The sequence below is a fragment of the Procambarus clarkii genome, chromosome 27 (assembly GCF_040958095.1).
Source record: "Procambarus clarkii isolate CNS0578487 chromosome 27, FALCON_Pclarkii_2.0, whole genome shotgun sequence".
Classification (NCBI taxonomy): Eukaryota; Metazoa; Arthropoda; class Malacostraca; order Decapoda; family Cambaridae; genus Procambarus; species Procambarus clarkii.
The window spans coordinates 5,170,991-5,197,660 of NC_091176.1; the positions used below are offsets into that span (position 1 = coordinate 5,170,991).

At 42.5% G+C, this 26,670-nt stretch overlaps 1 protein-coding gene across 6 annotated transcripts in view; it reads left to right on the top strand.

Annotated features, from left to right (window-relative positions):
* Positions 1 to 12,625, top strand: part of LOC138369274 (REST corepressor 1-like) — a 164,766-nt gene extending 152,141 nt beyond the window's left edge. For all 6 annotated transcript variants that reach the window (XM_069332282.1, XM_069332286.1, XM_069332283.1 and 3 more), the window contains 2 exons: positions 2,722 to 2,860; positions 9,766 to 12,625. In XM_069332282.1, coding sequence (XP_069188383.1) covers positions 2,722 to 2,860; positions 9,766 to 9,938 — 312 coding nt within the window. In that variant the 3' untranslated portion in view covers positions 9,939 to 12,625. The remainder of the gene's footprint in view (positions 1 to 2,721; positions 2,861 to 9,765) is intronic.
* The last annotated feature ends 14,045 nt before the right edge of the window (positions 12,626 to 26,670 follow it).

The window sequence follows — 26,670 nt, forward strand, 5'->3', positions numbered from 1 at the left end:
TCTTACTCTCGAGCTGAACGCTGGGGACCTGGACCTCCGAGACGCTTGCTGGCACGTCCCTATTCATCGGAGGTTCAGAGATTGTTAGGGTTTGTTGTGGGGCATCAGGTTTACCGCTTCCAGGTCCTCCCGTTTGTACCTGGAAGCGGTAAGATGGATCCACTCATTTTTATGAACTTGGCTCTGGTTGTGGTGACCCAACGTCACCTCTTAGGTGTTTGGGTTTTAGCCTACTCAATGGTGACTGATGTGTGCTTCCAGCCAGTTCATGTATCTGATAGCCAGGGGTCTGGTTCTTTCCCAGCTCGCCTGGTTTGAGTTCTGGTGGGTTGGTGGAGGTCACAGTTGGTTCCAACCCAGGTTCAATCTTGGTTGGGCCACATTTGGGACTCTTGGTCTGTGTCATGGTCCCTACCTCTGGCGGCCTTGTCTCGGTTGCAGTGCCGCTGTTTGTTGGTGTTGAGTCCACCCTGGGTGACTTGCCAGATACTTGAGTAGCTGTGTGGGAGCCTCAACTTTGCCTTTGGGATGGGCTTCACTTTGGTCCCCTGCCTATTTGGAGCTGGACATTGCATATAGTTCTTATTCTTGGTTCTCAGTGGGGTTTGGCTCTCTATGCTGTTCATGTTCTGGGAGTGTCCAACGTCCTTTTCGACAGTCTGTCCGAGTTTTGTCCCGGGGTGATGACAAAATGTAAATGTCAAAAAAATAATGTTTTGTCTGAGTGATGACAGTCCACTCAGTTCACTGAGTGGACTGTCATCACTGCTTCCTTCCTCTTGTTTTGCAAGACTTTCAGGTCCTGGACATGGACTTTTTTATGTTGGCTTTGTCTTGGCATCTCCTCCTTTACACGGTGCCATTTCCTGACTGTAAGGTCCTCACAATGAATGCCTTTCAGTTGGACTGGTTGAGGTAGGGGTTTCTGTGCCTCTTCCACCCGGTCCAGTTGTTGCTCCAAGGGCTGGTGTGGTTGGAGTCCTACAAGGGGATGGTGTTCCTTCTGACAACTTGGTAGCCAGTCAAGTCTTGGTTTCAGGCACTACCTGTTCAGCGTCCAATCCCAGGCCTTTATCCACAGCTCTGCCTCTTTCCAAGGCCTGGGCGAGTGACGTACCTCGCTGGTTCGACCTACTCCTCCATTCTTGCCATCTGATGTTTTTGACGTGTGTTTATCACCATCTTATGGTGATCAGGTGGCTAGTTAATGGTGTCCCACTGGAGACAGTTTGTCAGTGTTTAAAACCCGAACATCCTGATGACAGTTTGTCATGGCTTGTTGAGCCTTCCTCCACTTTGTTGTTTCATTGTTGCTTTTCAGTTTTTGATTGGTGGTTCCATCCTTTTTTTGGCTTTTCCTTGCTCTGTGTCTTCTTCCGTATACTGTCGCCTACTCTCTTCTTGCGGTGTTGCCAGGCTGGTCTAGCTTGCATTCTGGGTCATTTCCTCTGGCCCTGTTTCACATGCTTTCTTGTACATCGTTTCACCTGCACCAGCCTGCACCTGTGCTACCTGAGCCTGCCTGGTCCCTTGACTAAGTTCTTTCTGTTTCTTTCATCTATTCTGTTTCCAGTGGCCCCTTTGGACCTGGCCTGTTTCAGTAAGCATTCTTTTGCTTTCTCTGGCTTCTGGTTGCCAGGTGAGGGGTGCTTCTTGAGGACCTTCAGCACCGAGGCTTTTGTTTTGGCAATTGTGGGTGCTTTGTTGGGTTGCCGGTGGATTCTCTGGTGGTGAATGCTTGGTTGTTTCTGCTGGAGTTGTATCATTTATGGTGGCGGCTTTATGCTGCTGCCGTTGTACCACCGGTTCAGTTTTGGTGGTATCTTTGTGGTTCACTCTTGTTTCCCTAGTTCCCTGTTCCAGGGCTCATGTTTCTCAGGTCATCCGCAGTGTCTTATGCCCTCATGCCCTTGATGTGCTTCTGTTGGCCAATCTTTCTGCATTCTTTTCTCATATGTCTCTTGCCATTCTTTGGTCGGCGGTTGCAGCTAGTAGTCTCGACTTCAAGTTGAGGAACGAGAGCCGATCGCCTCCTGGTCCCTCTTGTTTTTGTCTTTGGGCAAGTAGCTCCAGGGAGCCAAAGGGGCTCCCTCCCCCAGAAAACCAGTGTTGAATGTAATGAAACACGTGAGACCTTTAGACTTCCTGGCAACCCTCCCTTACTCCAGACGGCAGTTTTTCGCATGTTTTTGACATCCAGCCTCAGAATTGGGGTGTGGATAGCTGGTGAGAGAGGGTTTGGTGCTCACCCTTTCCACTCCTGGGAGGGGGAAGCTGCTCAGATAGCGGTATGGTGACATGGTGACATCATGCTTGTTTTCATTTAGGGAGTTCTGTCCACTAGTTCGGCTTTCAGTAGCAATTTCTTAACCAGAATAGGGGTTTGTTTTGGGGCGCATACCTTTCTGCGTGCCTGACTTGGTCGATGGCAGACATAGAATGGTTCCAACCACACGGGGGTTTCTATAAGCCATTGCTCCTCGTGCCTCTCTGTGGGGGCCAGGTTCTGGCTCGTGGTCCCCGGTAGGCCTAAGAACTCCATTCGCTTTAACTGATGCCAGGATCTAATATATTCATATCAGTCCAGATAGCTCTAGGGAGTCTCTGTGTCCCACCCAGAAAATGGCATTTCATTACATTCAACACTAGTTTTTTTTTATGAAATCAAGTTATGTATTTTATTCTTTTGAGGTATTCAATAATTGTATTGTGGCATTTTAGGTGCAGAGCAACAAGGCACAGATCAGTGGTCTACGAAGTAAAATAGCAGACGATGGTATAACTCCATACCGGCCACCAGCACAGACTGGACCTCCCAAGGCTAAGTGGTCACAAGAGGAACTTCTTTTGGCTGTCCAAGGTAAACAGAATAGATAACATATTGTGGATCAACAGTGGAAAACACTGAAAGCTTCCCATATAGTTCAATTCATACTGTGATGGTTACTCCTGGGCCAATGAATGGGATAACTTTTAACATACTAGAAAGGGGATTCCAGTTAGAGAACTAGACAAAGCACACCATTTGGTGAATACTATTGACAAATTAGCCAGGCTCCTGCTGAAAATTGTCAAACCAAAAAAATCATTACAATGTAGTGTATTCACCAAACAGAATTCAGATACAGTACAGTGTAATCTAATTACGTATTTGGTAATTTGCACAAAATCGATGTACATACAGGTAGGTATACACTCTGCATACAATTCAGGCTACCCAGTATGATTATAAATCAGCATGTGCACATAGGAAGCTGCCAACTTGACTTTGGTTTTTGTCTTTTGATGAGAATTTCTGGGGGGAGCCCCTTTGGCTCCCCAGAGCTTACTAGGCTGATATGCTAATGTCAGACTTTGGCATCAGTCATGTGTATGGAGTTCTGTGGGCCTACCGGGGACCATGAGCCAGAACCTGGCCCCCCTCAGAGAGGCCTGGGGAGCAATGGCCTATAGAAACCCCCGTGTGGTTGGAAGCATTCTGTCTGCTATCGACCAAGTCAGGCATCCAGAAAGGTAAGCGTCCCAAAACAAACTCATATTCTGGGGAAAATTGCTATCACACGCCGAACAAGTGGATAGAACTCCCCCTTGCCCCTTGTGTTCATTGGTCTGTCTTTATCTACCCTCTCATTTCCTCTGAGGGGTCTTGCTTGTGGTGGTGTTGTACCCTCTGGTTCTTCTGTCTCCCAGTGACGTGCGGTTTAATTCCTATTGTCTCTCATCTTAGCTCTTACCCCTCGGTTCGAGTGCTGGTCTGGGACCCGAGATCTTCCCGCGGCTCCGCCTCTTCCTCAGCTCATTTGGTCCATGGCAGGGCTGGTTCGGCTCTGCTTCAAGTCTTTCACGTTCTGTTGGTGATCAGGTGACTTCGTTGATGGTGTCCCACCTGTGTGCTGCTTTGCGGCAGTGTGGGTTTTTTTGGCGGTCCTTCCTTTTTCCTTCTGTCCCTTCTTAGGTGGCGTGTTTTGGTGGCGTGGTCTTGTCCTTCTCTTGTGGGGGTTCGGGGGCCGTCATTTTGCCACATACTGTCGCCTCGTATCGTGCGGCACTGGCGGAGCCACTTCTGCTTGCATTTGGTATTGATGTTACTTCTGTACCATTCCGCAAGCTGTCTCATGCATTTTTCACCTCAGGCTTGCTCGTGTGCCGCCTGAGCCGTCCTGGTCATTGGACAGAGTGCTCTTTTTTCTTTCTTCTCCTCTGTTTATTGTGGCCTCTTAGGTTCCGGTTTGTTTCTCAGGAGCTCTTTTCCTGCATTAGCCTCTGGGGTTCGGGTCGGGGAGCTGCATGCTCTCCTCTGGCGCGGGGGTTTCTGCTCCTTAAGTTGGGGCGATCGTTTTGTTCATCTGCAGCCATCCCCATCTTTTCTATCGACGAATGAGGCTGCTGCTTTCCGGAGTGGTCCTTGGGTTGGTGATGTTTAGTTGGTCGGGCCGGGGGTGCATCATGCTTTGTGTTCAGTTGCGGCCATCCGCCGTTATTTGTGCGCCACGGCTTCTGTGTCCGGGGATGCACTTTGGGTTGATCCGGTTTCCCTTCTTCCCTGTACGTGGGTTCGGGTCTCCCAGGTCGTCTGCAGAGTTATTGCGTCCAGCCTGCCTGCAGTCTATCCTTGTGCCCGTGACGTCCATAAGTTCTCTGTCCTTGCTGCCGCTTTTGGTGACATGTCCTGGTCTGATGTTCGGGCTCGGGGCAGTTGGCGGTCGAACAGGGTCCTGGCTGCTCATTATCTCGTTGACGTTCCTGGGCCTATTTGCTCCTGTGTCGCTTTGGGTCGGCGATTGCAGCCAGTTGTCTCGACTTCGAGTTGTGGAGTGAGCAGCGACCGCTTCCCGGGTATGTCCCTCTATATTTTCCTCTGTAAGTAGTTAGCTCCGGGGAGCCAATGGGGCTCCCCCCCCCTTCCCCCCAGAAAACCAGCGTTAAATGTAATGAAACGCCATTTTCTGGATGAGATCCGGAGGCTCCCCGGCCTCCCTCCCTCTGGTCGGGGTTTTTTTAAGTTTTTTTACATCCAGCCTCAGAACTGGTGGTGGATAGCCGGCGCGGTGGGTCTGGGGCTCCCCCTCCTCCCTCCCGGGAAGGGGGGGAGCTGCACAGACAGCGGCGGGGTGACGTGTGACGTCATGATCATTTGCTCGTTTCTTTTAGGGTAGTTCTATCCACTTGTTCAGCTTGTGATAGCAATTTTCACTAGAATAGGTGTTTGTTTTGGGACGCTTACCTTTCTGGGTGCCTGACCTGGTCCATGGCAGACATAGAATGCTTCCAACCTCACGGGGGTTTCTATAACCCATTGCTCCTCAGGCCTCTCTGAGGGGGCCAGGTTCTGGCTCGTGGTACCCGGTAGGCCCACAGAACTCCATATACATGACTGATGCCAAAGTCTGACACTAGCATATCAGTCTAGTAAGCTCTGGGGAGCCGAAGGGGCTCTCCCCAGAAATTCTCATCAAAAGACAAAAACCAAAGTCTAGTTGGCAGCTTCCTATGTGCACATGCTGATCTATAATCATACTGGGTAGCCTGAATTGCATGCAAAGTATATATCTGTATGTACATCGATTTTGTGCAAATTACCCAGTAATTAGATTATCTGAGTTCTATTTGGCGAGAATACACTTCATTGTAATGATTTTTTTGGTTTGACAATTTTGAGCAGGAGCCTGGCTAATTTGTCAGTAACAATGACAAATATTATTGTCATACACATGACTGATGCCAAAGTCTTACATTAGCATATCAGCCTAGTAAGCTCCGGTGACGACGGTGACGTCATACTAGTTTGCTCGTTTTTGTTTGGGGAGTTCTATCCACTCATTCGGCGCCTACCTTTCTGGGTGCCTAACCCGGTCGATGGCAGACATAGAATGCTTCCAATTCAGGGACGTCAAGCTTACCGCTTTCGTTGCCTTTGAATCTAGCGCCTCGCGTTTTCACACTCCTTATTCAGGTCATGGTGGCCCTCCTGCTTCTGTTAGGTGTTTCGGGTTCTGCCTACCTTGACGACTGGCTGGTTTGGGCTCCCAACCAGTCCGTGTGTCTGCTCATCAGGGATTTGGTTCTTTCTCAGCTCGCCAGGTTCGGGTGCCTGGTGAACTGGCAGAAGTCCCATCTGGTTCCCTATCAGGATCGGTCTTGGTTGGATCTTGTGTATGACGCTCGGACCACTTCTTTGTCTCTTCCTCTGGGGGCTTTGCTTCACCTGTGTTCTCGCCTTCGTCTGTACCTGAGGAGCTCTTGGGTCATGCGGCAGTTGCTCAAGGGTTTGTGCGGGAGCCTGAATTTTGCCATTATTGTCTACTCGCCGAGTTGGGTGTCTTTTCATCGGCTGTCAGGTTCCTTCGCTGATGTCCCTTCCGCCTCTCTCACGACCGCTGGGTTCAGCTTCCATGGGCTTTGCGTCGGTTACTATGTCACTGGCTTCCTCTCTGGGTTCCTCTCTTCCCTCTCCACGGAATGGATGGTCAACGCCGACTCCTTCCGTTGGCTTTGCCAGACGTTTGGACGCTCTGAGGTGGACCTCTTCGCATCGGCGTGGTCGCGGCGCCTTCCTCTGTATGTGGCGCCCTTTCCCAACTGCAAGGTCGTCGGGGTTGATGCCTTTCGGCAGGACTGGTCGAGGTGGGGGTTCCCGTACCTCTTTCCCCCGGTTCAGCTATTGCTCCAGGTCCTGACTCATTTGGAGACTCACCAGGGGAGAATTATCCTCTTGGCCCCTTGGTGAGCGGCCCAGCTGTGGTTTGAGGTGCTGCTTGCTCGGTGACCGAACCCGGAGGTTTTTCCTCGTTCCGCCTCTTCAGTAGATCGGACTGGTACGTCACGTGGATGGTTTGATCTTCTCCTCGAGTCTTTGCGTATGGTATTTTTGACTCGAGTTTATCATCATCTCTATGGTGATCAGGTGGCTTCCTTATTAGTATCCCACCTGCGGGCTTCGTCTCTGCGGCAGTATGAAGTTTCCTGGCGGTCCTCCGGTTCTTCTTACGTCTTCGTCGTTGTACTTCGCTTTCTGTTAGGGTGTTGTCCTTTCTCTCTTAGTTGTTCCAGGATCGTCTCCGTATGCCTAACACTGTCGCCTCGTATCGTACGGAGCTGGTGGAGCCGCTTCAGCTTGCTTTCGGTATTGATGTCACGTCTGCACAGTTTCGCAAGCTGTCTCGGGCGTTACCTTATCTTACCTTGAGGTTACCTTGTGGTGCTTCCGGGGCTTAGCGTCCCCGCAGCCCGGTCATCGACCAGGCCTCCTGGTTGCTGGACTGATCAACCAGGTGGTTGGACGCGGCTGCTTGCAGCCTGACGTATGAGTCACAGCCTGGTTGATCAGGTAATCTTTGGAGGTGCTTATCCAGTTCTCTCTTGAACACTGTAAGGGGTTTGCCAGTTATGCCCCTTATGTGTAGCAGAAGCGTGTTGAACAGTCTCGGGGCTCTGATGTTGATAGAGTTCTCTCTCAGAGTACCTGTTGCACCTCTGCTTTTCAACGGGGGTATTCTGCACATCCTGCCATGTCTTCTGGTCTCATGTGATGTTATTTCTGTGTGCAGGTTTGGGACCAGCCCTCTAATATTTTCCACGTGTAAATTATTATGTATCTCTCCCGCCTGTGCTCAAGGGAGTACAGATTTAGGCTCTTTAGTCCGTCCCAATAGGTTAGATGTTTTACTGAGTGGATTCTAGCAGTAAGGGATCTCTGCACGCTCTCCAGGTCAGCAATTTCTCCAGCTTTGAAAGGGGCTGTCATTGTGCAGCAGTACTCCACTCTAGAGAGCACAAGCGTTTTTGAAAAGTATCATCATCGGTATATCATCTCTAGTGTGAAAAGTTCTTGTTATCCAACCTGTCATTTTTCTTGCAGTTGTGACGGCTACTTTATTGTGTTCTTTAAAGGTAAGGTCTTCCGACATGAGTACACCCAGATCCTTTACATTGCATTGCGTTGTTTCACCTCTGGCCTGATCATGCGCCGCCTGAGCCGTCCTGGTCATTGGACAGAGTGCTCTCTTTTCATTCTACTCCTCGTTTTGTTGTGGCCCTTTCGGTTCTGGATTGTTTTTCGAAGGCTCTTTTCCTGTTAGCATTGGCATCTGGGGGTCGGGTGTTTGAGCTTCATGCTCTCCTCCGGCGCAAAGGTTTCTGCTCCTTCGGTCGAGGTGATCGGTTTGTTCGTCTGCAGCCTTCTCCTTCTTTTCTAGTGAAGAATGAGACTGCTGCTTTCCGGAGGGGTCCCTGGGTAGTTAATGCTTGGTTGGTTCGGCTGGGGGTGCATCATGTTTTGTGTCCGGTTGCAGCTCTCTGCCGTTATTTGCGTGCCACGGCTTCTGTGTCCATGGACGCGCTTTGGGTTGACCCAGTTTCCCCCTTTCCTGTTCCCAGGCTCGGGTCTCTCAGATCGTCCACAGGGTTATTAAGTCTAGCCAGCCTGCTGACTATCCCCGTGCCCAAGACGTTCGTAAGTTTTCTGCTTTGGCTGCCATCTTTGGCAACATGAATTGGGTTGACAGTCGGGCACAGGGTTTTTGGAGGTCGAGCAGGGTCCTGGCCGCTCGCTACCTTGTCAATGTCCCTGGACCTAGTAGGGCCTGCATTGCATTGGGTCAGCGGTTACAAGAAGTTGTCACGACTTCGCATTAAGGAGTGAGGACTGACCATCTCTTGGGTAAGTCCCTGTATTTTTCCTTGTCTTTGGGTAGTTAGCTCTGTGGCACTGATGGGGCTCCTTCCAGAAAACCAGCATTGAATGTAATGAAATGCCATTTTTCTGGTTGAGACCTGGAGGCTCCCCGGCATCCCTCCCTCCCCTCCGGTCGGCAGTGTTTTTGCGTGTTTTTGACATCCAGCCTAAGAACTGTCAGTTGGATCAGTGCAAGGGTCTTTGGCTCCCCCTTCCTCCTCCCGGAGAGGAGGGGGGGGTGCACAGACAGCGGCGACGTGGCAACATGATGACGTAATGCTCGTTTGCTAATTTTTGTTTGGGGAGTTCTGTCCACTTGTTCAGCTTTCGGTAGCAATATTTTCACCAGAATAGGGGTTTGTTTTGGGGTGCCTATCATTCTGGGAGCCATACCCAGTAAATGGAAGACATAGAATGCTTCCAATCACATGGGTTTTTTTATAGGCCATTGATTCTTGTGCCACTCCGAGGGGGGGGGGGCAGGTTCTGGCTCGTGGTCCCGGTAGGCAAGAACTCCATGCATATTGATGCCAGAAAGTTATACATATCCATATCAGCCTGGATAGCTCCGGGGAGCCTCCAGGTCTCACCCAGAAAATGGCTTCTCATTACATTCAGCGCTGGGTTTTTTAATGGGCTGTATGACCAGACACACACACATTTATTTTTAAACAGAGTTAGAATATAAGAGATTGATTGGCAGTAATAAACACTCAAACATCCATATCCCATCCACCATATTCCCTTACCAATCCCACACCTCTACCAACCATATCCCCACCCCACCCCGACCCATCATGTGGCTACACTGCTCAATACAGTATGTCTTTGTATTTTGGATCACTTAAACCCAAGATATTTGAGACTGTAACCTACATAGAACAATGGGTGGAGTGTTTAAGAATGGTATTTACAAATCTTTTTCTGAAATTAACCTCTAGTAGTTGGAAAAGATAATCTGCTTAAGTCTAGGTACTGAACTTTGTACTTAAGTATGTTTAGACTTGTAACATTGTTCCTACGTGTGCACAAGAAATTAGCTCAAAAAAAAAAGTTATAAAATGCATTTTAAATCATGTTTGTATTTTCAGCTGTTCGATATTTTGGGAAAGATTTCAAGGCAATTGCAGAAATAGTTGGCAACAAAACCGAGAATCATGTTCGCAGCTTCTTTGTAACATATCGAAAGCGCTACAACCTAGATGGTGTCCTGAGAGAGTGGGAAGAAGAGCATGGTCCAGTTCGTGCAAATACTGACGAGTAGCTGGTCTGTGAAAGTATATGTATATATTCACTAAACTATGTGTTTGGTTATTTAATGAAAAAAAAAAGGAAAAAATAATGTTGTTTTGCACCTTGAACTTTGCATCATAATTTATGATTAGTCGAGGAAAAAATACCCTCATCCATACTCTTGACAGGTTTGATCAGTGGAAAGTATTGCCCAGAACAAGTGTATCTTGTAGGGGTACCTTTGACATTGAAGTAGCAGATTATAATTAAAAGTCAGGTGAAGAATTAGTGAAGACATTTGTATTGTTATCCTTATCTTCATTCAAATTCATCCTGTATTTCATTCTTAAAGATAGAAGCTTTTGAATACAGCTACTTCTTTCCTTCTCCCTTTCGCTCTCATGCCGCCTCATCCCCATCTTCATTAAAATTCTCATTCTCATTATTATTGTTACTGAATGAAAAATTTGTTTTAAGTTCTGTTTAAAAAAAGAGTCAGTTTTTTACAAAACCAATAAAATGTACCATTTAAAGGCAGCATATATAAAAATCACTCATACCTTCAACTGTGTATGCTTGTATATCTGTTAATGCTGTGTAATTTAAAGTTATGGATGCCTTTTCTACTTGGGGGAAAAACTCTTTCAGTGTTGTCATTCACGAGTATTTAAGAAATTCATGTACATTAAAATACTGTAGTTGTAAATAACCCAAAGAAAGAAGACAGAAAGCATGGTATTTGAAAATGTGAAACATAAATGTGTGATATTAATACTGTAGCATGTCACAAAAATAATTGTCACACAAGGGACCTACAGTTACGTAGGACAACACACATTTATGATACTTGTCATAGATATGTTTTGTATTCATAAAAAAAAAAAGAGATTTTTAAATTATTTGCAAACTTCAGCATTTGTTGTGAAATAATGATGAATGACAATAGTTGCATAACCTGTACCGGTAATTGAGTGCTATTGTTGGGTTACAGCAGCAGCCCCAGGAGAACAGTCTCTAGCACCTAGAAGTATTATGATAAGTAATGATATTCAGCCCTTTATCATGGTATTATTATTACAAGTAGCTTATTTAAATTTTGCAGGTTTGTAAATAACTTGTAAAAAGAATTATTGGAATTGGAACTAAATTGTCCATTTGTAAACTGTACACAAGTGTAGAAAATTTTATATTTCCATGTATAGTAGGAAAAGAATAGCAACTTATATTTTTTAATGTTCAGACCATTTCTTACTGTCCATAACCATACACAAACATCATATTACTTTCTGTCTTACCATCTAAGGCATCCTCTGCTCCTTAGACAATGTCATAATATGTTTAGTCTTTATTGGTCAAGTAAGAGAGTGTACAGAGTACACTTGAATGGTTAATACCATGTTGTTTGTCATATTCTCACAAGTTAACACCATGTTATATATGACATTCAGAAATTAACATATTATCTGCCATGTATCCAGAAGTAATATTGTTTGTTACCTGTAAATTTGGATAGACTGCTCTGCCAAAGCATTTGGTGTCTCCTTCCAATTTCCCATTTATGTAGCTAATTTAGTTACCTTAATGTCGTTTGTACATCAAGAGTGAATAGAAGGAACGTTTTTAATTTATTTAATTTTTATTTGATTAATTTGTGTGTAAAGTGATGTTTAACCCCTTAAGTAGTATGTATACAAGAATCTCACTTTGTTCACTTTGTATCTAAGCTCATTAAACTGCCAGATCACCAACAAGAGAGATGTGGTGACCTTCTTACAGACAAAATAGCTCAAGTTGCATATTAGGGGATAATTCCATTTTGACAATTATGGGGCCCAGTGGTTCTTATATATACAACTGAGTCTTGATTATCTAAGTTACAGTACAGTAAATAGCTCCAGAGGCATCTCGGTACATTTTAATCTTGATTGTTCAAATGGTGCTTGTATTAAGAGGATAAATGTAAAGATATATATTTAATAGTATGCAAGAATAATCACACACACAAAAACCAAGTGTTTCACATGCATAAGTATCCATGAGGAAAATGAAACAAAAATTCCAAACGTTTTCGTGTTACAACACATTATCAAGGAAATATAGCAGAATTTCCTTTGTGGTGAAACATGAAAACTTTCAGAATTTTTTGTTTCATATTTGTAGTGGATACTTAAATTTAATAGTATGTGTGGGAAATTAGATTGCTTGGAAGCTTGTGCACTGTAGTGCATAGTCAACCAACATATTAATTTGTACCAGAACGAGTAATTTCTTTGTTCATATGCACTGTGAAGCAACACACACAGTACAGTAGCTGATCTATTATCCATCAGCCAAATATCCAGATAGATGACAATAAAATGGCCAAAAAAAAATTAAATATTTGTATGGATTCTCCATGACGAAGACCAAGACGTGAAAAATGTGCTGGATAAACTATTAAAATACTGTACAGTAGTTGGAAAAAATAAATCTATTTTACATATGTATTTCACCAGTAATAAATTAACTAATTTGTTTATTTACTTGAGACCCCAAAAATATCTATGCTTAGTCAAATGCTCAGAACCCAATGGGTCTGTGTGGTTCGAATTAGAGTTGTTGTATTTATTGTACACTTATTTGTGCACATCATGTATACTATATTACTATTACTGTACTGTACGCTCATACTGTGGCGAGGAACATAGCTTGTGTAAATATAAAACTAATCAAGATTCATTTCCTTTGCTTTATTTTCTCTGTAGATGGTATTATCGAGTTAATCGACGAGTACTCGAGTGGACATCACTATTTAAGCCTCTAGTTACTTGCAGCTAACTCTGTTAACTAATTCTTAGTTAATCACTGTCAGAGATAATCAAGACTTGAATGTATTGTTTTTTCTTGGAATGCCTGAACTTATTATTTCAGATGTGTGAACTGTGCCATTGCAGGCAACATCATCTTCGAGAAGTATGATGCTGCTTTTGAAAATTTCAAGAAACAACTTGTTTGCTAGAGTTTTACAGTATTAAGTTTTATTATGCAATTTGGTGCCTGAGGAGTGTGCATAACGGAAAATATTTTATTTTTTATTTCTTTGTTCTTAAAAGACATTTCTCCTATTCAAAGAACATAATGTTTCAGTTGATTATATCACTTTGCAGTTATATAAAAATCTTTATAATAGAATGAATTTCTCAGGCCTCATTTATCACCTGTATATAAAACATATTTCATGGCCACACTGATAAGCATTTGTATATATTTGCATCAAGCCTTTAGAATAACAGATAAGTTAATTATAGTCATAGTAGTTCCTTAATGAAGCCACTTTTCTTTGTTTTGCACTTTATGAAATACTTACCTATCAGTGACTGGGGGAGTGTAAGTTGGCTCTTTATGCCCCACCTTCTAATCGCTTATACATGATGCACTAATTGCCTCTCTCAGCATTAATATGTTCATTATATTTTTCCTGAAGATGTGGATCAAATTGGCTTTAGCAATTTTCCCATTCAATCCATTCCATTTGCCAGCTATTGTACATGTACAGGGAATGAGAATTTCTTAACATTTCTTTGACTCGATTGCATGTCCACCTTCCACTGATATCCTGTTGTCCTACCTCTTTTTATTTTAAATAGCCTTAATTTATCCAGTTTGTTTCTTCTCCTCCCTAAGGATGGGAGTGTGAGTTATCTCAACCTGTCTTCATAGTCGAGGTCTCTCAATTCTGATATTAATCTAGTTACAAACCTCTGAACTTTCTCAAATTTCTGCTTATGCTACACAGTGTGTGGGTTCCATGCTGGTGCTGCATTCACAAGTAATGGCTTCACATAGGCAGTGTAGTTACAGGATGAGAGCTACGCTCGTGGTGTCTCGTCTTCCCAGTACAGTACTCTTTGTTATATAACGCTTTGAAACTACTGATGGTTTTGGCCTCCACCACCACCACCATTCTCACTTAGCTTGTTTTAACTGTCTACCACACTCACTGTTTGCAAAAGAAAACTTTCTGATGTTTTTTTGGCACCTTTGTTTCCTTCGCTTGAATCTGTGTTTTCTTTGTGATGTTGCTGATTTCAGGAATTCCTCTTTGTCAATTTGGTCGATTCCTGTTAGTATTTTGTACGTAATGATCATATCGCCTCTTTTTCTTCTATCTTCTAGTTTTGGAATGTTTAACGTTTCTACTCTCCTCGTAACTCTTGTTTTACAGTTCCGGGAACCACTTTGTAGCATGCCTTTGCACCTTTTCCAGTTTCTTTGTGTTTATTGAGATTTGGGCACCATACAAATGCTTCATATTCCAATTTTGGTCTCACAAAAGTCATGAACAGTCAGTCTCTTTAGTATTTCACCATCTATATAATTAAAGGCAAGTCTGGAAGTTTAAAAGCGACGCATATGCTCCTCTCACAATATTCTTTGTGAGAGGAGCTCACAAAGAAAAGCTCAAAAGAGCTTTCTTACTATCCAAAACCACCCCCTAGGTCTCGTTCTTTATTGGAGTTCTGTAATTCCATTCCACATAATTTGTAAGATGCGTGTGGTCTATTTTCTCCGACTCCACATTCCATAACATGGCATTTATTCACACTGGATTTTATTTGCCACTTTATTCTCCAGTACTTATTTTATCTAGATCGATTTGAAGGGCATTACAATCGTCTCCTATCCTCCTAAGTGCCTCCCATCTTCCCTAGTATCTTAGCATGATCTGCAGACATGTTGAAATAATTCTTTATTCCTTCTGGTAGATCATTTATATAGACGACAAACATTACTGGTGCAAGAACTGAACACTGTGGTACTCCGCTAGTAAAACTCCTCCAGTCAGATACATTGTCTTTGATTACCAGCCTCATCTGTCTGTCAAAAATTTTCAACAAAGTTAGAAGTCTCCCTGTCAATCCTCCAGCATGTTCCAGTTTCCAGAACAGCCTCTTGTGTGGGACTCTGTCAAAAGTCTTTTTTATAGGTCCAGATAGACAGTGTCAACCCAACCATTTCTTTCGTGTATTATCTCTGTGGCTCTATCATAAAAACTTAGTAGATTTGTTACACAGTATCTTCTTGTTCGAAAACCATACTGTCTGTCCGTTATTATGTCATTAGTCTAGGAGTTCAACACATTTGTGTTTAACTATTGTTTTTAGTGTTGTGACTAACACACTTGCTAATGATACGGGTCTACAGTTTTAATGGATTTACAGAAAAGGCCTGGATCTGTTTTACATTTATCTGTTATACCTTTCTCAAAGTTTGCTTCTGCCTCTCTCCTCACTGTTATGTAATTGTAGTACTGGTATATTTGTGGGTTAGGCCTCTTCCTATATTGAACCCATTTTCTTGTCATTTCCTCTCTGGCCCTCTCACAATTTCTGTTGAACCAATCCTACTTTCTGGTCCTGCATCTCTGTTTTGGCATGAATGTTTGTGTGCCTTCATCATATATTTCGCAAAATTTGGCATACATCTCGTTTACTTCCTTGCCTAGCAACAAGTCTGTCCAATTAAACTCATTAAAAAAATTCTAAGTTCCCCATAGTGTCCTCTCTTAAAATCGAGTTTATCAACTGTTTCACTGTCCTCATTTTCTTCTAGATTATATCGCAAAGCATATTTCATTTCCAACAGGACATGATCACTCTTTCCTAAGGGAGGAAGGTACTGGATGTCAAATACCTCTTCTTCTTTCCTGGTGAATATTAGATCCAGTACTGACAGAACATTCCCCTTCCCTCATTCTTGTGACCTGCTTGATGTGTTGATACAAGAATCTCCAGAATGAGGTTTACAAATCTGCCTGTCCAAATGTCCTCCGTTCTTGCTTCGTAGGCCTCCTAGTATATTGCTTTAAAGAAGTCCCCCAGTACCAACAATAGTTATCTTTATCTGCTTTTACTAAAATCTCTCTCATGACCATTATGAGGCCCTCTCGTTTGTCATCCAGTTCTTCCTTTGTTCATGTGTTGCTTACGGGCTGTAGGCATTTATAATTTATCAGTTTATCATCCTGATTCCAAACCTGCATTGACATTTTGTCAACTTAACGAGGGTTTTGACTATTAACTCTTTCCTTTAGGTGTTCTTTCACCAGCACAGCCACTTTTTCCATCTTCCTAGTTTTCCTGTCACATCTCCAAACTGAGTAGCCCCTTGGGAATACGACCTCATTTTAATATTTTCTATTATATATTTTCTATATTTTCTATTATTTTCTATTCTTTTCTCCTCAATATTTTCTTCATGTTTTGTCTGTTAGTGCGATAATATCTGGGACCTTAAGCTGAATTATATCTTTTAGTATTTTATTCCAATATTTTTTATCCACTCCATCTATGTTGGTACTGTATATACAATTTTCAGGAACATGTTCCTTTTCCCTTTGTCCTTTATTTCCCCTTCTACTAATGATTTTGTTACTTTATTTTTATGTACTATTTCACTAGCTTTCCAGTCCCTAACACTGTATAGAAATTTTTTTCTTCATTTCTATTCCCATATAGACATTTCACTTCATCAATGTTTCTTCAGCTTTTCTCTGTCTTCCTTTGAGAGGTCTTGTCTTATTGACCAAAGTTTCCCATGCTCATCACACTGCAATTTCCTGGCATGTCTAAGCACTTCCACCATTTGTGTCACTGCATTAACCACTGAACTGCTCTGCTTCCAAATATGGCAACCCCCTGGTGTGCAGGAAATAAATTTTTTCCAAACAATTATTTTCTCTTATGTTGTTAAAAGGCAATCTCTGATCACGGGAAACTAAAAAAAAAAAAAAAAATGTATGTGACATACATTAGCTGTGATGGAGCTGGGAAGTTCAGTAAATCATGGGTGCTGAGCAATGGAGCGCTCGGGGTCAGTCAGCCCCACCACCCCGAGGAGCTGCAGTTACCGCGAATATAATGTTTCACAATTATTTTGATGTTTCTCATTCGTTTCTAATCTGGTTTTTTGCTGTAATATTATTCAAAAGTGTGGAATTTATATAGTTCAAAGTGTGAAACATTGCTAGCTCAAAATTATGGAGCTCATATATGTGACATGCTACTATCAATCAAATAGTGTTTTTGCTGTTATTACACTATATATACACACATTGTATATACTCATCTACATATGTGTTCACTATAAAGAACCACTAAGTTGGTATGGTGAGCCCAAAAACTTGAGTGAGCTGCCACACCCAGCCAGCCCTCCCTCACTCCTCCAACACCTTACTTGCCAACATTCCTCCTCCCATCATACTATTATTGTTTTTATTACAATACACACGTTATGTATAAGTATCTTCCTTGTTTATTCACCATAACTATACAACTATGCTGGTATTGCGTCCAAACAGCACAGTGGCCATCATACACTGCATGACAAGTCACACAAGTAATTTTTCATTGAACCTCACCCTCACTTCACTTCACCTCTTTCTCTCTCCTGCCTATATATATATCCAATACTTGACTTGTAACCACGTGTCTACAGACACACAACACCGCTCCTCTGCCAGGTAAGTCCTCTACGGGCTCACCATAGCCTGTGCCAGGTAAGTTACGAGCTCACCATAGCCCGTGCTACTTGGAACTTGTTCCGAGTAGCTGAATCTATAACAACAACAACATGACTTGTAAATCATTCATAAGAACAAGGTAACTGCAGAAGGCCTATTAGCCTATACAAGGCAGCTCCTATTTACACCCACTCATATACATGTTCAACCCATGTTTGAAACACTCGAGGGACCCCACCTCCACAACGTTACGCTGTAATTGGTTCCACAAATCAACAACCCTGTTACCGAGCCAGTATTTACCCACGTCTTTCCTAAATCTAAACTTATCCAATTTATTCCCATTGTTTCTTGTTCTGTCTTGTGTTGATACTTTTAATACCCTATTAATATCCCCCCTTGTTATGTCCATTCATCCACTTGTAAACCTCTATCATGTTACCCCTAACTCTTCACCTTTCCATTGAATGCAATTTAAGCTTTGTTAATCTTTCATCATATGAAAGATTTCTAATTTGGGGAATTAACTTTGTCATCCTACGCTGGACACGTTCAAGTGAATTTATATCCATTCTATAGTACAGCGACCAAAACTGAACTACATAATCTAAATAGCCTAACCAGAGCAAGATACAGCTGAAGAACAACACCAGGTGTCTTGTTACTAACGCTTCGATTAATAAATCCTAGTGTCCTATTTGCCTTATTACGAACATTCATGCATTGATCCTTTGGTTTTAAATTCTTACTAATCATAACTCCCAGATCCCTTTTGCAATCTCAACACCATCTAGCTTGTATATTGTAACTCTAATCATCATTACCTAGCCTCAGAACTTTACATTTATCAGCATTAAACTGCATCTGCCAATCTTTTGACTATTTCAAAACCCTATTTTATATTGTTATTTTTATTACAAGTCTTCTTCCGTGATAATTTCTTGACCGATTTTTGTATCGTCGGCAAATTAGTAAATGTTGCTACTCAAACCTGAATCTAAATCATTTATATATATTATAACCAACAGAGGTCCGAAGACAGAGCCTTGAGGCATTCCACTTACAACATTTTCCCACATTTAACCCCATTTATACTAACTCTGTTTCCTTTGGTATAGCCATGCCCTAATCCAACTTAATATAGCACCCCCAATACCATGAGCCTCTATCTTTTTAATCAGTCTTTCATGCGGCATTGTATCAAAACCTTTGCTAAAGTTAAGGTACACAACATGGCAAACCTTACCACTATCAACTGCCTCAACTATGCTGGAATAAAAAGATAGCAAATTTGTTAAACATGAACAGTCATTTGTAAAACCATGTTTTGACTTGTTTATTAATTTATGTTTTTCAAGATGAAGACGAATGGTATTTGCAATTATTGATTCAAGTAACTTTCCCACATACCACATTTCCCTCAGACGTTAGGCTAATTGGCCGATAGTTTGATGCAAGTGATCTATCTCCTTTCTTAAAAACTGGTACCACATTCGCAACCTTCCACGACTCTGGCACTCTGCCTGACTCTAATGATTTATTAAATATGGTATACAATGGATCGCAAAGCTCCTCTTTGTATTCTTTAAGCACCCTGGCAAACACTTCATCCGGCCCTGGGGATTTGTTTGGTTTTAGTATTACTATTTGTTTAAATTAATAATATCATCCTTGGCAACTGTTAGACTAGTCAACCTGTCCTCGTCCCCACCCACATAGACTTGTTCGGCTGAAGGCATAGAGTTAAGTTCTTTAGTAAATACAGACAAAATATTTATTAAAAATACTACTCATCTCTTCATCATTGTCTGTTATCTGACCTGTCTCGGTTTTTAATGGACCTATCCTTTCCCTAACCTTTGTTTGATATAACTGAGAAAAAACTTTAGGATTTGCCATTGCTTGGCCTGCTATACAAACTTCATAGTTTCTTTTTGCTCTTCTTAAATTTTTTTAACATTTGTAACCAGTAGTGCGAATTCTTGTTCTAAATTGACTTCCCATTCTTAATCCTTTTGTGCCAAGCTCTCTTTCTACCTATAAGGTTTTTCAGATCCTTTATTTTCCATTTCGGGTCATTTGTATTTGATCTATTCAATTTGTAAGATATGCTACTTTCCTGTGCTTTGCTTAGAATATTTATAAATAAGTTATATTTTGAATCCAAATCGAAATCCTCTTTTACATCACACATCGCTGGGTTCACATCCTGCTCCAAGACCGGCCCACCCATTATGTCCAAGACTTTCCAATCTATTTGACCCCAACAATTTCTTAGGATATTAAAATTAGCTTTATGAAAATCTGGCACTTTTAACAGAATTTTCTCCTACAGGTCTATTCCATTCTATGCTAAATCTGATTTCTTTGTGATCACTGTTCCCTAGCTCACTCCCTATTTCGATGTCATTAATCTGTGTTTCCCTGTTAGTTAACACTAAATCTAAAATATTATTTTCCCGCGTTGGTTCCGTGTGTGTTGCGTAAGAAAGCAATCGTCAATTAATTTTATAAAATCTTCTGCTTCGTTATTTCCTGTTCTGTTAATCCAGTTTATTCCACTAAAATTAAAGTCATCTATGACACAAATACTTTTAGATCTAGATGCATTAGATATTTCATCCCATAGATGCTATGCTTCTATTCTGTCTAAATTTGGTGGCCTATACTGTATATAACTCCTATTATAAGATTATTTGCTTTTTCGTTTAATTCTATCCAAATAGTTTCTGTGTGTGGCTCAGTTTTGATTCCCTCTGAAACTACATTTCAAATTTTCCCTAACATATATGGTTACTCCCTCTCCTTGTCTAATATATCTATCTGTGTGAAATAGTTTAAGTCAATTTATCTGATATTCAGCTAATAGTTCTTTATTTTCTACATTCATCCACGTTTCGGTAAGTGCAATAATATCATTTTTTTCTGTAGAGACAAGAGCATCTAATTTGTTTATTTTGTTTCTTAGATTTCTATTGTTAGTGTAATAAACCCTAAGTGCATTGTTACTTTGAGGCCCATTTTGCCAATTTTTTTTCTCCCACAAACACATACTTTTAATACCTCCTTCCTCCATATCAATTCCCATACCACTATCTTCACCAGTCTCCGTGGTGTAGTGGTAAGACACTCGCCTGGCGTTCCGCGAGCGCTTTGTCATGGGTTCGTATCCTGGCCGGGGAGGATTTACTGGGCGCAAATCCTTAACTGTAGCCTCTGTTTAACGCAACAGTAAAATGTGTACTTGGTTGTAACAACGATTCTTCGCGGCGGGGATCGTATTCCAGGGACCTGCCCGAAACGCTACGCTTACTAGTGGCTGTACAAGAATGTAACAACTCTTGTATATATTTAAAAAAAAAAAAAATCTACTAACAGTGTAAACCCAAACAACGCCTCCAACCGCTGGTTCAAGTTCAAGTATGTTTATTGAGATAAGAAAGGGACATCTCAAAGGGATAGAGTAGCTTAGGCTATTTCTACCCCCCTCTACTTCAAGTCCCTCAAGGGGCGCACAAATTCAGTGAGTACAAATAGACATATAACAGTACAAGAATCCTATTTAACATTGTAGGTTAATATAGTAAGCACAGCATATAATTGTTACACTCTTGGGGCAAAATTCTTCTAGCTCCTAAGTATACTGTCTATCATACCATTATCACACATCCAAACAATTTGATGTGGTACACTACATATTTCCTTATTTCTATTGTTATCAATAAGTTGACACTCTAATACATAATGTTCTAAGGTGTGGGCGTACAGCATACTACGTAATTTACACTCCTTATCTTTTTCACTGACATCAACACCGTATTGCCAGATAAATTTGTATCCTAATCTTAATCTCATGTAAATTGAATCCTTCCAAGTAGACTGGTCTTTATCATAGATGAAGGACGAGTTTGTATTTATTACTGAATAATTCTTAAGTGTTACTAATGTCCACCATCTCTTTATCATTTCTTCACCCTCTTGGATCATCTTAAATTTTTTAAATTTTGCCCCGAGGGGCGAGTTTATTGGGCAGCGCCACTCATCTTGTGAGTGGACACACCGCCATAGCAGCATGTACAACACTCCCCAATAGGAAGAAAACCCGCTGGGTTGTTCATCCTGTCACTTGTACCCAGACACAGCTGGGACTTGCTTAACTGTCTCAAGTGAACAGCTCCTCAAACAAGAAGATTAACATCTATCAACCCTTAAAAGCTTACGTTATCTTGCGGGTGCAAAATGGGGAAATCTTTTAAGAACAGTATTAATATTTGACAAATAGTGTTTTCCTAACTCAAACAATGTGGGGTTTATTATTCTACACATATTTCTAATGTCTCTCAGGTGTTCACATTCACGTAGATAGTGGTCAAGGCGGTGTCCATCACTCTCATCACAGATTCTGCAACTTCGCTGATCAACTGTTGTTTCCATTCCATATCTCCAAGGATATTTGTATCCAAGACGGATTCTTGCTATTACTGATTCTCTCCCTCGTCCTCCTCTTCGGCCATAACGATTGGGATTGCCAGCTGCAACCATGTTGTACCATCTTATAGATTCACTGGTTTGTGCTTCTATCCTCCTTTCCTCAGTTACCTTGTCACGGTGATGTTGCCTGACAATACCTCTAATTTGTAGTAGAGTCTTGGGTATGAAGTATTCAATATGGTCTCCTTCAGCACCTTCAGCAGCCAGCACATCTGCTCGTTCATTCCCACATATTCCAACATGGGAGGGGATCCACAGAAACTTGATGACTCTTCCCTGATTGGTAAGTACTCTCACAGCTCTCTTAATTTCAGCGACTATTGCAAGATTTTTTGCCCGATTTTTACTTAGGCTTTGCAGTGCTGCTTTTGAATCTGTGCAAATCACTGCACCATTAGTGTTCCGTTCAAGAAACCTTAACGCCATAACAATAGCAGTTAGCTCTGCTTGCGTTGAAGAGGCATAGTTCTCAATACGTGCTTTTTCTTCATTTCTGCGTTGGAAAGTATTATTATTACCGTATTCTTGATTACCGTGTATGCTGCACCAGCCCTGCCATTGACAGGATTAGATGACCCGTCAGTGTAGATTTGATCTAGTTCATCTCCGGCTTCTTTATAAATTTCCTCGAGATACTTGTGCCTCATTTCTTGTGGTATCATGTTGGATTTTTTCGTTGCCATTTCATTGATGATGATCTTGCATGAGTCATCCTCCCAGAGAGGTAACCTCTCTACAGGCAGGAGCTCACGGGCTTGCTCAAGCAGGTGAAGCTCTTCGAGGTAGCAGACTGATCAGTGATGCCATTTTTTGCTTCTCCTGTTTCCCCCTGAAAGTAGCACAGAGCTCAGTTTTTTCTTAGCAATATCATTGTAATGGGGATCTCTGGCTATCCTAATTGCAAGCTTAGCATTCAGCTCCTGAATTCTGCTTTTAACACTGGGAAGGGACAACTCTCGTAGATTAGACGTTTTGGCAGTCCTTGGGACTCCAAGAATGATTGTCATGGCTTCATTTTGAATGCTTTCAAGCCTTTTTATATCGCTTTGGGAGTAGGTGCACAGAACTGGTGCGGCATAGTCTATGACGGAGCGCACATAGGCTGTGTACATCATTTTAAGCACGGCAATAGAGGCTCCATGTCTATTCCAGGTCATAGCTTTCAGTGCCCTGAGTCGACTTTTGCATGTTCCTATGAGTTGATTGAGCTCCTCTTTCTTTCCCTTGTTAGAGCCGACAGTGACGCCAAGGTACCGATAGTGGTCATCCCATTCAAGTGTTACACCATTAATTTGCAGTTCTTCATTTGCTCTCCGCTTGCGATGGGAGTATGCCTTCGTCTTGTTTGTGGAGAGAGTGAAACCGAGCTCAATACATTTCCTTCCAAGGAGTTCAATGGACTGTTCAATTTTTCCCAAGGTGGGAGCTTGTATTAGGACATCATCTGCATATCCCACTTGTTGTGTTCCTTCCGGAAAATCAATATTTGCAATGGCGTTCATAAGTACATTGAATAGTGTAGGGCTTAAGACTCCGCCTTGGGGGGTCCCGAGTTCCATATTCATTGTTCTGGAGACTGCTCCATTGAAGCAAACCTTGGCTTTCCTTCCTGTGAGGTAGTCTTCAACCCATTTCATGAGTCTCCCCTTGACACCCATGCATGCAAGCTCGTCCAGGATCGCAATCCCCTGTGCTTTGTCAAAGGCTCCTTTAATGTCAACAAATACAGAGTACCTAGCCGTGTCATTAGCCAAGTAATTAACTATACAATTTGCTGTGCTCCGTCCTTTAACAAATCCATTGACCCCCTCCCCTAACCTGCCTATTTTGTGCAACAGTCGGTTTAGGATGATCCTTTCAAGCATCTTGCAAGTGCATGACACGAGACTGATAGGTCCGTAATTACCAGGGTCATTAGGCTTCGGTATGGGAACAATTATTGCGTGTTTCCATTGTGTGGGCAACACTCCACTTAGGAATGACTTGTTAAACAGGTGGAGTAGTGGATTCCCAGACACTTCACACAGTGCATTGAGTATGTCGTAGGTGACGCCATCTTCACCAGGTGCTGTACTTTTACCCTTTTTCATAGCGCCCCTTACTTCTTGGGCTGTGATTGGTTCCCCATATTCGTCATCACTAGAGTGCTCTTGTTATCCTAATTCTTCTGTCATCATGTCGCAGGTGCTGTTCCCTGCTGATTTCTGCAGGGAGGGAGGAGGAGGATGCTGCATCACTCCACTTGTGAATTAGTTCCTCAGCCTTACCCTGGGGGTCTTTGTGAGCCGCAGGCCGGGCTCTGCCACCCTTAGCTATCTGAATTTTTGCCCACACTTGTCTTGCAGATGTTTCCCGTCCAATAGAACTAGTGAACTCAAGCCATTGTCTTTCCGCTCTTTAATCTTCTCTTCCCTGGCTACTTGACACACAGTTTTAAACAACTCTTGGTTACTTTCAGTGGGATGTCTCCGGTACTCTCTACTCATGTCTCGCACATTTGCGTTAAGCATCTTTATGTAATCATTCTCATACCATTTATTTTCTTCCTCTGAGGGTTACTTCGCCCAGGTGTACGGCGCGGAACTCTTAGACAGCTCTCAATTTGGTGATTAAGGTCATCAACAAATGTGTCAATGTCTTCTGGGATTTAGTATTCCGTGAACCAGTCACTCATCCTGTTTATGAAGAGCGGCCTCATATCTGGTCCGTGTGATAACCTTTTTCTTTTATTTGTCTCTTTCTTTCTCTTGCTCATGTCGACGGTGGTAATTAGTGCCCAGTGGTCACTACATAAACTGTGCACAATGTGTGTACTGGCATCCGTGTCCTGTGCATTCAGCAGGAGAGCATAGTCTAGTCTTCCTCCTCTGAGGTGAGTTGGCTGTTCATCACCCAGGACTCTAAGGTTTTCACTTCCCCTGACAAAGAGTGACAGTTTCTGTCCATTGACATTGGGCTGATGACAGTTGGCACCAAAGTGTGGGTGTCTGGCATTCAGGTCACCGACCAGCAGGGTAGGTTCTTCATTAACAAATTCAGGCAGTGTGTCAAGGTCAAGTTTACTCTGTGGCACATATAGGTTGATTATATGTAAGGCATTATTGTTTAAGTAAAGGGTTATTCCCAGTGATTCAAACTCATCCCCCATGTGCAGGTCATCAATAATCTGTGCGGGAATGTTGTTATTTACAAAAGTGATGAGACCCCGTTTTCTTTTCCCATGGGGCAGGGAGAACTTAACATTCTCTCTACACTCTTATCACAATATTCTGGTATACTGGGCGTCTGCTATTTAAAGACTCTAACGCTCCTCTGCTGTCAATAAAGTAAGTTATTATCAAAAAGAAGGCACCAAACCGGGAAGGTTATGTAGCACCATCAAATGTGCGGTGGAGGGCGCTATCAAATCTATTATATAAGTTATGTAGCACCATCAAATCAGAGGGCACTAAATATCATCAAGGACGCCAATACGAGAACAGAAACGCATAAGGCGAACGATATCAAAAGTATCCGAGTCACCGAGAATACTATCAAGAGACAAGTGACTGCGAGGGACGGTCGGAAAACAAGACAAACGCTCGTCCCGAAAGTCAGGACACTCACCAAGGATATGCACGACCGTAAGAGGGACAATGCAATTAGGACAATAAGGAGCAGGGCGGCGCTCCATCAAGTGACCATGAGTTAATTAAGCGAGTATAGGCAATACACAACCTCGCCAGAGCCGTTTCCCATCGCCGGTTACGGTGGCAGGAGGACGGCCATGAGGACATACACAACCTTTAAGAGAACGTAGTTTGTTACCAGTAACAGACGACCAACAAGCCTGCCAACGGGTAAGGACGGAGGAATGGATAACCGGGTAAAAGTCGGAATAAGGAATGCCTTTACGAGAGATGGGACAAGAGCGGACAGCTTCCCTGGCGGCAGCATCCGCACGCTCATTTAAAGAGACACCAATATGGCTGGGAACCCATGTTGTCAATAAAGAAGCAGGCATTCTTTATTGAGAGTGGTAATAAACTCTCATCTTATTTTTTCTTGCAATGTATTTGTTATCATTTTATTAATTCTGATAGAATTTACCTACTTAAAATTATCTGTTAGATTCAGGACCTGCCCGAAACGCTGCGCGTACTAGTGGCTTTACAAGATTGTAAGCATCATGCTATGTATTCTCACAAACCCAATGCACCTTCTTGTATATAAATAAATAAATAAATAAATATTGAACAATTTGGAGTATGTTGATCCGGACATATCCTTCAAAATGTAACGTAGACAAGGAGTAACGGTTTCAAGCTCAACAAGCCAAGATGTAGGACTGAAAACATTATATGCTTTTACCTTCAGACTCTTCAAACAGAATTGGTTGCCATAATCCTTGCACTCGAGCGCGTATATGAATCCAAAGTTGACATGCTAATTGCAGTGACTCCTTGTCATCCTTGACTGCCCTCAGCTCCCCAAGGCATAACTGGGACGTGCTTATCTCTGAAGCTAGACACAGATATAATGAAATAATCAATGACGGAGTCAGAGTCTGTCTCCTGTGGATTCCTTCCCATATTGGTCTCCGAATACATGATAGAACTAATGAGTTGGCCAAGACTTTTGCTCGTAAAGAGGGAATTGATTACCAACTTGGACTGCCTTTGAGCAGCCTGAGCTGAGCAGCAATATCCTAGGAACATCAACTAAATTTCGGAGACTTGAGGCAAAGTGAAATTCACACCAGTTTCTGACCAGGGGGAGAAAGATACTGGCA